The 10,864-nt window shown below is 37.9% G+C and overlaps 1 protein-coding gene across 3 annotated transcripts in view; it reads left to right on the plus strand.

Moving 5' to 3' along the window:
* Window positions 1-10,864, plus strand: part of LOC102578166 (probable pre-mRNA-splicing factor ATP-dependent RNA helicase) — a 30,784-nt gene that overhangs the window by 10,663 nt on the left and 9,257 nt on the right. For all 3 annotated transcript variants that reach the window (XM_006361488.2, XM_015315336.1, XM_015315337.1), the window contains 5 exons: window positions 695-787; window positions 1,063-1,186; window positions 4,384-4,531; window positions 8,854-8,923; window positions 9,195-9,355. In XM_006361488.2, coding sequence (XP_006361550.1) covers window positions 695-787; window positions 1,063-1,186; window positions 4,384-4,531; window positions 8,854-8,923; window positions 9,195-9,355 — 596 coding nt within the window. The remainder of the gene's footprint in view (window positions 1-694; window positions 788-1,062; window positions 1,187-4,383; window positions 4,532-8,853; window positions 8,924-9,194; window positions 9,356-10,864) is intronic.

The following is a 10,864-nucleotide window of genomic DNA, read 5'->3' on the forward strand; positions in this document are numbered from 1 at the left end:
ATGTGAATCTGCCACCTACAAGTGGTAAATCTTGTAATTCCATGTCCTCCATAAATTCAGAAAATTCTTCCATCTCCCTATTGAATTTGTTGCAGTTTTTCTTCTCAGATGGGAACCTCACTACATTAAAATCCCCAGCCACCACCCAAGGTCCATTAAATAGACCCCTCACTGCCCCCAACTCTCCCCATACTTCTTTTTTTTCTTCTCTATTATTTGGAGCATAAACACCAGAAAAATGCCATCCTAAGTCTTGTGTCTTCCCTGTGAACTTACAGGTGATGCTGTAAGCCCCTACTTCACATACTTCCCCCTCCCATATATTACTATCCCACAAGATAATGATGCCACCTCTTGTCCCTCGTGCCTCTAGTTGTGCATATTTCACTTTTCTATTTGCCCATAAATCTTTTACAATCCTGCTTATATCTCCCTTGATTTTTGACTCCTGGAAACAATATACATCTGCCCTCCATTTATTCATCAAGTTTTTGATTTGCAGCCTCTTACTTGGATCATTGAGGCCCCTCACATTCCATGAAACTATGTTAACCTTCATTTAAATCGTCTATAAAGCAACCCCCCCTACTCCTTGTTCCATAGCTCACAAATTGGACTTATTCTCCAAATCTCCTCTACCTTTGTAAAATAGACACCTGTTCAATTATTCATTATTTTGTTACTTTTGTTGCAGTCGAATCTTTAGAGGATGCCTTAAAGCAATTATATTTAGTTGATGCACTTGATGAAAATGGTTCAATCACAAGTCTTGGACGAAAGATGGCTGGTAATAGTTCATCTCTATTGATTTATATTCTATTTTAGATTAGAGGTCGCCTGTAATCCAGACCCTCCCACCTCAGACGAAAAAAAGAAGTCAGAGCTTGCTTGGAAAGGATGAGACATGAATTTTCCTTTAAATTTGGCTTCCTCCCCTTGAGAACTATGGAGGGAATTCATAAAGTACACTACAGTTCGCCTGCAATCCATAATTTTGGAGATTATAAAGTGATTCATTCAGTAACAGAACTAAAGGAGATCTAACTTTTCAATTTTGTCCAGAGCTTCCACTGGAACCTTCTCTTTCGAGGACCTTATTAGAGGCAAATGAGTTGGATTGCTTGTCCCAAGCATTGACTGTTGTTTCCATGCTGTCTGCTGAGACCACATTGCTTCCTCCCCCAAGGTATAGAATTGTCCAGAATTCATGCATGTACTTATTCGTGGTAGAATGATGTCTATAAATCTCATTGTTTTCCGTGCAAGTCGACTTGATATTTTTTTTGAAACTGGTAACTTTGAATATATATATATATATATATATATATCTAGAATCTGAATCTTACAGGAGTTGTAGTACCCCATATTTACAATGTACTACCTACATCTATGATTCTATGATTGTACTTCCTCTGTCTATAATGAGTCTAAAACATCAATGATAGAGACAGAATCATTAGAAAGTAACTGATTACACCAAAACACAGTAGCAAGATGCAATTGAGCTTAATCTGTTGCATACTGTTGTCTAAGCTCTCAAAACACCTAGAATTCCTCTCCTTCCCTAATGTCCATCAAATGCTTTCTGGGACTATCCTCCACCTGCCTCTATTCTTGGCCAACAACCCAGCCTGTTCCCAGCTTGTTAAGGCCTCTGTAATCTTCCCAGGCATGCTCCCTGCTATTCCTCTGAGGTTCAAAAACAATCTCCATAGTTGTCCTGTGATTCTACAATGTAAGAATAGATGATTCACGTTCTCTTCCCCCCCACACAAGAAGCACCTGGGGCTTAAAATTATCCCCATTTACTTTAGGTTCTCTTGGGTAAGCACTGCCTCCTTTGCCAGAAGCCACACAAAGCATGCCACTTTATATGGTATTTTAGTTTTCCAAATGTTCTTCCATGGCCAACTGCTTGGCTGCTGGTTGTGGTTGTTCATTTTCCTGTACGCTTTGCTCACTTTGTATGTGCCTTTCTCATCTCCCTGCCACCATAGTTCATCTTCATCTTCTCCCAATCCACTGAATTGCTCAATCTTGTTGATGAAATCTGCCATTCTTGGTATTTATCAATCGTTGAGTTGCCTTCTGAAGTTGAATCTCCATCCCTCTATTGTCCATAATTCTGCTACGGTAAACTGTTGGTGAAGTACTAAGGAGTAGATATCTGGGAATTGCCTTTCTAAGTTGCCTTCTTCATGTCATTCATCTAGCCAGAGTAGACTCTGGTTTTAGCCTTTCTAATCCTGTTCTACACTACCAACCAAGCATCTAGCCAATAGTCCTTCTCCTTCATGGTCTGAATTTCAGCTATTCCTTCTCCTTCATGGTCCGAAATTTCATCTATTTCTATTCTACCCTTCTTGCTTCTCACCTCTGCTTCACGAATGGTCTTACCAGGCCATTTACTTTCCTGTATGGCTTTAGCATAGGCCCTATACGGGTAGTTGATTTCTGTCAATCTTGGAGGGAGTGCAATCTCTTGCCTTTTGGGGGCATTAATGAAGTTCTCTATCTTAAATGCAATGTCGCTCTAACCTGCATTTAAGTCAGTTTCCGGTATAATCAAGACTGACCTTCCTCCTCTATTTATTGATAGAATGCTTACAAATCTTCCATACTCATTCTGTTTTCTTGTACTAAACTGTTCAGCATTTTATCTGTAATTCTCCATCTCCTTACTACCTTCTTCTGGTCCTTAGAAGCTTCTTTGAGTGTGAAGCAAATCTACTCTACGATCTTGCAGCTTATCGAGGTTCTCTTCATCAGTCTGCTACTCCTTTCTACCCATTCGTACCAGGTTGAGTTTTCAGAGTTCCATCTCGTAATGTCAAAAGATTTAAAACCAGCATTGAAATAAATCCTATTTTTGTCCATTGGTAGAATAGTGATTTACCACTGAACTGGTTTAGAAGAGAAGTCAAGGTGGGACAACAGCTAAATCAGTAGGAAATAGCTCAAGGAGAAAAAGAAAGCTGGCTGATTCTGGCAAGCTGCCACCGGAACATGGTAAAAAAAGAGGGATCTCTCTCTCCTAAGAAGTAGGAGAGAGAGTGTTTTTCGGGAGTGTGCATGAGAGCATTCCTCCTCCTTATAGATCTATTTGCTTAACATCAAGTCAACTTGATATTTATACCAAGAAAAATCTAATAATCCCTCCATTTCAAAATAAGTGGTGTTTTACTATTTTGTTAAAAATTTAGTGGTGTTTCACATTATCAAGAAGACATTAATGATGTTCTTCTAATTTTACCCTTATTTAAATATAGATAATCTTACTTAACCAAGAACTACTAAAGAGCTATATCTTTTTCAAAATATTTATTAAGGGTAAGTTAGTGAAATACAGTTTACTTTCTAGGAATGAGTAGTTTTCTAATTTTACTTAACCAAGAAACTACTAAAGAGCTATATCTTTTACAAAATATTTATCATGGGGAATTTAGTAAAATGCATTTTACTTTCTAGGAATGAGTAGTTTTCCGAAGGGGTGTGCCCAAGCTAAAAACACCACTTATTTTGAAATGGAGGGACTATATTCTTCGGTAGCAAAGAAATGGAGTTTCTCCGCAGCATTAAAGCATCGGAACATCTGTGGTGGTTTCTATGAAGAATGATTGCATATCTGTGTGTCAAATACAAGTATCATGTGTGAAGTTTCTTGATAAAGAAGTATAATACTTATTTTGTAATGGAGGGAGTATATTCTTCTGTAGCAAAGAAATTGAGTTTCTCCACAGCATTAAAGCATCGGAACATCTGGTGGTGGTTTCAATGAAAATTATTGCATATCTTTGTGTCAAATACAAGTATCATGTGTGAAGTTTCTTGATAAAGAAGTATAATGAATTAGAGCTGCAATTAGCCTGAGATCTAGAATGGTTGCTTTGTTCCAGATTTTTATGGTGCAAAACCTCTGTGATTTTTGAACATGAAGCTTGTGAACTGAAAATGAAGGGAAGGATTAAGCTGACGGTGAGAAGAGCAGCTTGATTCTTCAAAGATAAATAAATTGTCAACTATATCAGCATCTTCTCCTGCTAATACACTGTCAGAAAGATTATATTGCTACAGTATCTAGTATCAAAAGAAAGACAAAGTCATAATATAAGAAATATGTGACTCTTAATTAGGATTATGTCGTTTCTCATTATAAGGTGACCAGAGTGGTTTGTTATCAATTTCCCATACAGATAAAAAATATTCCACAGGTCAAAGCCTTACATTGACTTGACAAAGAAGGCAAGATGTTATGGTCTTGTTCTTGTTGTTTTTCCATCTTGAAGCGTTGCAATCTTATGTTCTTCTTTTGCATTCTTTTGTCCTTCAGTACTTAAGCAGGCAAAACTTCAAAAATGACTACCTAATTCGTTGAACTTGCAGTAAGAGCTCTGAGAAGAAGAGGAGGCACACTCCTTCGAACCTTCCTGATGGTTTTGGCTTGGGTGATCACATCCAGCTACTCCAAATTTATGAGCAATGGTACCAGACCGACTACAACATAGACTGGTGTAAAGAAAACAACTTACAGGTATTTTACTGTATTTCCATGAAGCACCGAGCAGCTTGATTCTTCAAAGATAAATAAATTGTCAACTATATCAGCATCTTCTCCTGCTAATACACTGTCAGAAAGATTATATTGCTACAGTATCTAGTATCAAAAGAAAGACAAAGTCATAATATAAGAAATATGTGACTCTTAATTAGGATTATGTCGTTTCTCATTATAAGGTGACCAGAGTGGTTTGTTATCAATTTCCCATACAGATAAAAAATATTCCACAGGTCAAAGCCTTACATTGACTTGACAAAGAAGGCAAGATGTTATGGTCTTGTTCTTGTTGTTTTTCCATCTTGAAGCGTTGCAATCTTATGTTCTTCTTTTGCATTCTTTTGTCCTTCAGTACTTAAGCAGGCAAAACTTCAAAAATGACTACCTAATTCGTTGAACTTGCAGTAAGAGCTCTGAGAAGAAGAGGAGGCACACTCCTTCGAACCTTCCTGATGGTTTTGGCTTGGGTGATCACATCCAGCTACTCCAAATTTATGAGCAATGGTACCAGACCGACTACAACATAGACTGGTGTAAAGAAAACAACTTACAGGTATTTTACTGTATTTCCATGAAGCACCATGTTAGGATTCTTAGAGAAGGATCGAGTCACAGGACGATGAACAAGGAAATCAAATTCAACTGCCTTTGATTTCCCCTTGCTTTTGTTCGAATTCCTAGATCGACCTATTTTTGTATATGAATTCAGCTCATCAAAGGGAAGCTGAAACCTTAGAGTTCAATGGAAGAGAGAACTCCTATCTCTTGTTTTCTGATTAAAATCTGCGTACTTCTTATTCCTCAAATCCTCCTTTAAATAGGAGTCTTCTTACAGTAATAGGAAGTCTTATGAAACTAGGAAACATAAATCATATTCTAAACTAATAAGAAAACTACTAACAATATAATTAAATTCTTCCTATTCTAGAATAATAAGAAAACTACTAGCGTTATAATTAAATCAAGTTATTTGGCTCTCTGTCGCACATATGTCTTGCCCACAAATGCGTCCACAACATTACCCCCCTCATGCTGAAAGAGCTTGTCCTCAAGCTCGAACAATGGATAAGCCTGCTTAAAACAGTCTACATCCTCCCAACAACTGCTATAAATTAAGATATCATCAAAGAAAACCAACACAAAGTGGCGTAAGAACTCATGAAAGACCTCATTCATCAAAGCTTGGAAAGTAGATGGGGAATTAGTCAGTCCAAACGGCATGACAAGGAACTCAAAGTGCCCGTGATGAGTTCGAAATGCTGTCTTTTCCACATCTACAGGAGACATGCAGACTTGATGGTATCCAGACTGCAAATCTAGTTTAGTAAAGTACTTGGCCCCATGTAACTCATCTAGTAACTCGTCCACTACTGGAATTGGGAACTTGTCCTTTACTGTTTTGGCATTCAGTTCACGGTAATCAATACAAAGACGCCAAGACCCATCTCTCTTAGATACCAATAACACAGGTGAAGAAAAAGGGGATTTGCTTGGTCGTATCAATCCTTGTTGCAACATTTGATTACATTGCTTCTCAATCTCATCCTTTTACCGATGAGGGTATCGATAAGGACGAACAACTACAGGGGCTGTTCTGGGCAGCAAACTAATGCGGTGGTCACATTGTCTCAATGGTGGTAAACTCTTAGGTTCCTGGAACAGATCATCGAACTCGGTCAAAAGGTATTCCAGTCGCTGCTCATCAGTAATTGCCTTTCCTAGAAGATGCAAAACCTTTCCACAATACCCTTGTTGTCCCTGAAGCAAAATTAATTTCCCTTCCACCGAAAAACTCATAGTAAGTGCCGCAAAATCCCAAAGTATAGGACCCAAAGACTGTAACCACTTCACTCCCAAAACAATATCAAATCCACCGAAGGGAATAACATAAAAGTCTACAATAAAGCTATGTTCACCAATAGAAATTGTTACCCCTGTGCAGACCCCCAAGCATTGAACTTTCTCTCCATTAGCAATAGAGATTCTGATGTTGTGCAAGGAAAAAACATCAAGGAGTAATCGACTAGTAGCTGTAGAACTTATAAAATTGTGGGTACTTCCAGAATCAATAAAACTAAGCATGTGATGTCTGTTAATGAGTGCAGGCAATTGCATAGTTTGTGCATGCCTTTGACCTATAATTGCATATAAAGAAATTTCCGAGCAGTCATCCGGCACTTCCGGAATTACGTCATCAACTGAATCATCCAATTCCAACCAGAAAAGTCGTTTACACTGGTGAGTGGCTGAATATTGTTCGTCACAATTATAGCATAATCCCTTAGCTCTTCTCTCCGCCATTTCTACACGAGTTAATCGCTTGAAAAAAGGGGTTTGGTTGCTAGTTTGGATATTCGTCGAGGTAGATGAGCCGACTAAACCAGTATTAGACTTAGGTGAGTTCACTGTGCTGCCATGACTGTTCCGAGACGGCTGCCATGCCGCTTTGCGAGTGTTACTGACTCTTTGCAGTTGCTGTTTTTGCTCTAAAGCCCTGGCTATACTCATAGCCGTCGATAAGTCAGGTGGTTTAACCAATTTGATTGAATCATCCAACCCTGCCATAAATATTCCCACGTGCAAGTATTCTGGAATAAGCTCATCAGCCCTAGCCAACTTTTCTTGAAACTGACGTTGATAAATTTCAATTGTACTAGTTTGTCAAACCGTGACCAGTTCACCCACCGGGTTGCTGCTTTCAGGAGGTCCAAATCGCTGGAAACATCGTTTCTGAAAATCTTCCCAACTCATTGGGCCTTTCGCTCGTTTAAGCTGATAATACCATAATTGTGCTTCTCCTAACAAGTGAAACCCAGTGACTCCAACCTTTTCTGCATCTGCTATATGTTGATTTTCAAAAAATTGTTCACAACGATGTGCCCAAATTAATGGGTCGTTAGTGCCATCATAAGTAGGAAAATCCATCCTTGCATACCTTGGTATTGTCGAATTGGAATTTCCACTACTTTGATGATTCTGATCAGCCGGATGAATATGCAGTGTATTGCCTCTAGGAGCCGGATTAGTTGATCTACTTGTTGTCGGAGCACTACTGGACTCTACCCCCTGGACTGTTAGTTTTGTAGAGCCAATTCCCAAGCTAGAAAATTGTTCTTCAATAGCTTGGACAATCCTTTCACCGAGACGTTCCATCGTTGCAAGTTTAGAGTCCATTAGTGTTTCTATTATCACACGTTCTTCCTAAAACTTGGAATTGATCTCATCGTCCATTGTGTTAGGCTCTGGTACCAAATTGTTAGGATTCTTAGAGAAGGATCAAGTCACAGGACGATGAATAGGGAAATCAAATTCAACTGCCTTTGATTTCCCCTTGCTTTTGTTCGAATTCCTAGATCGACCTATTTTTGTATATGAATTCAGCTCATCAAAGGGAAGCTGAAGCCTTAGAGTTCAATGGAAGAGAGAACTCCTATCTCTTGTTTTCTGATTAAAATCTGCGTACTTCTTATTCCTCAAATCCTCCTTTAAATAGGAGTCTTCTTACAGTAATAGGAAGTCTTATGAAACTAGGAAACATAAATCCTATTCTAAACTAATAAGAAAACTACTAACAATATAATTAAATTCTTCCTATTCTAGAATAATAAGAAAACTACTAGCGTTATGATTAAATCAAGTTATTTGGCTCTCTGTCGCACATATGTCTTGCCCACAAATGTGTCCACAACACACCATCACACATTTTTATAGTATACTACTGGTTTTGTTATTGAGCAACTTTCACATATAGCAAACATAAAAATCATATTTGTATGTTATAGCTATACTTTGCATAATTGCGCTCCATAGCAAATTTAATGTTTGCTATGGAGCTTTTGATTTGTATAATTCGCTACAAACATTCAATTTTATACAAATTGTTCAGTTTTGTATAAATTCATTTATACATTATAATTTGTATAATAAGATCTGTATTTGTATAATTATAAGTGTATAGGACGAAAATATATGTATTTGTATTTGTATATACACTTTTTTCTCGCTTTTATACAAATACAAACGCATTTTATACATTTTATATCGAAATGTATAAAATTGGTAATTGTATACCGAATCAGATGGCAAAAAAATGGGATGTTTACTGTGAATTACAATTAAAATAAACTATGGCTATAGCATTTAATTTGAATTAATAGTTTGCCATTTCATACAATTTTCCCTTTGTTATTTGATTGTTTGATTTTATTTTTATTTTATTTTTTTACTTTTTATGCCATTTTGACATAAATGGAATGACATAAGGAGATTCTATTCATTCTAGATCTTGTCAATTGTAGGTCCGCGGGATGGTGTTTGTGAGAGATGTCAGGAAACAGTTATCTCAAATAATGCAAAAAATCACTAAAGGTAATGGTTTCCTGTTGCTAGAGTTTTCAAAATACAAGACAATGATAAATTAAGGACTTCCAGATTGTCCTGTTTGGGAGTTTTAGTATTTTAACTTGTCCCCTTCATTTTAAACATCATAATATGGTATCTGTAGTCTACTATGCAATTAACTTTGTGCCCCTTGAGTTAGGGTTTAGTTTCTGATAGTTGTACTGCATGGGTGCCCGCATAATATTTCTGGAAAAATAAAGCTTCTAAATGTTGCTTTATGTTGTCTGCTTAAAATTAGGCTCATTAGATGTTCAAACAAGCAATAGACGGAGAGGCGGCCAACAGGAGTACAAAAATTTGAGGAAAGCACTGTGCATTGGCTACGCAAATCAGCTTGCTGAACGAATGATTCGACATAACGGGTATCGGCCTCTTGGTTTCAAGTCTGAACTCGTACAGGTAATTACTGTTTCACAGTGCTACTCCGTGGTGTTTGTCCATTTTTGTGGAGGCTAATAACGCTCAATCGTACCGTCATAAAAGAGTAAGCGATTGCCCCCAAGGCCTAGCTCAAGTGGCAAAAGGTGGAGGATTTGTGGCTTAGGTCGCAGGTTCAAGCCCCACACCATGCAAAGCGAAGCCCAGTATTTAAGTGGAGAAGGGTAGAGGGGCGGGCCCATTATCCACCGAGTTTAGTAGGTTGTGATTGTTCCAAAGGGCGGGTCACAGACGGATTTCTCGGTTATCAAAAAAAATAAAAGAGTAAGCGATTGTCATAGTAATTCCTGGAAGTATTTCCTAGTTGAATTCAACAGAGACCAATTATATGAGGTTGTTAAGACTTAGTTCGTTGATTTATTCGTAATACAGTGCCAATTATCTTTTTAAGGTGATTTTAATTTATTTATTTTGACACTAGTAACATTTGTATTTCAGTCAGTACTTAGGTAGTACTGAAAAACCATATTTACAACAAAGAAGAAAAAGATTATAGTCTTTCCAATGCTAAACCAGGAACTAGATGGACCCTAAAACATCTATGATTGACTCAGTCTCATTGGAGTAGACATTTGTACACCAAAAACAGAACAACAAAATAAATTTAAGCTCGACTTCCTGCAGGTTGTTGTCCCTATTTTCAAAACATCTATCATTTCTCTCTCTCCATATAGTCCACCATATACAAGCAGGGATCATCCTCCATCTTTCTCTGTTTGTAGCCCCAACTCCAGCCTCCTCCCAACTGAAAAGAGTCTCATCAATCTTACAAGGCATACTCCAGGAAATACCTCTGAGATTAAGGAAAATCTGCCACAGTTGGTCAGTGAAATTGCAGTGTAGAAAGAGGTGTTTTACGGTCTCCTGCATCTGTTGCATAGAGATATACCTCTCTTGGCCACATTGTCCAATGTATCCTTACCACATAAGGAGCATCTGTTGCATAGAGATATACCTCTCTTGGCCACATTGTCCAATGTCAGAACTGCTTCATTGGCTAGCAGCCAGGTGAAGCATGCCACTTTTTGTGGCACTTTGACTCTCCAGATTTGCTTCCAAGGCCATTTGAAGTCTTGATTCTCCCTAAGACTTGTTTGTTTATATCCTTCCTTCACCCTGTATCTTCCTTTGTTGTGCCCATGCCACCATAAATAGTCTTCACCTGTTTGGATTCCTTGGAAACTCTCCAGTAGCTTGAAAAGTTCAATCATTCTAGGAATTTCCCAGTCATTCAAGTTTTTTCTAAAGATCATATTCCATCCGTGTGGTGACCACATTTCAGCAACAGTTTTCTCTTGGTGTTGAGCCAAAACAAAGATGTCAGGAAAGAGATCTTTAAGGCTTACAGTAACCATCCATTTATCAATCCAAAAACTTGTTTTTCTACCATTTCGAACTTTGACAGTTAATTGATTACTGAGAAACTGCCAGAATATTCTAATGGATTTCCAGAGGCTAATACCATAAGGG

Source organism: Solanum tuberosum, unplaced genomic scaffold (genome assembly GCF_000226075.1).
Source record: "Solanum tuberosum cultivar DM 1-3 516 R44 unplaced genomic scaffold, SolTub_3.0 scf00360, whole genome shotgun sequence".
NCBI lineage: Eukaryota > Viridiplantae > Streptophyta > Magnoliopsida > Solanales > Solanaceae > Solanum > Solanum tuberosum.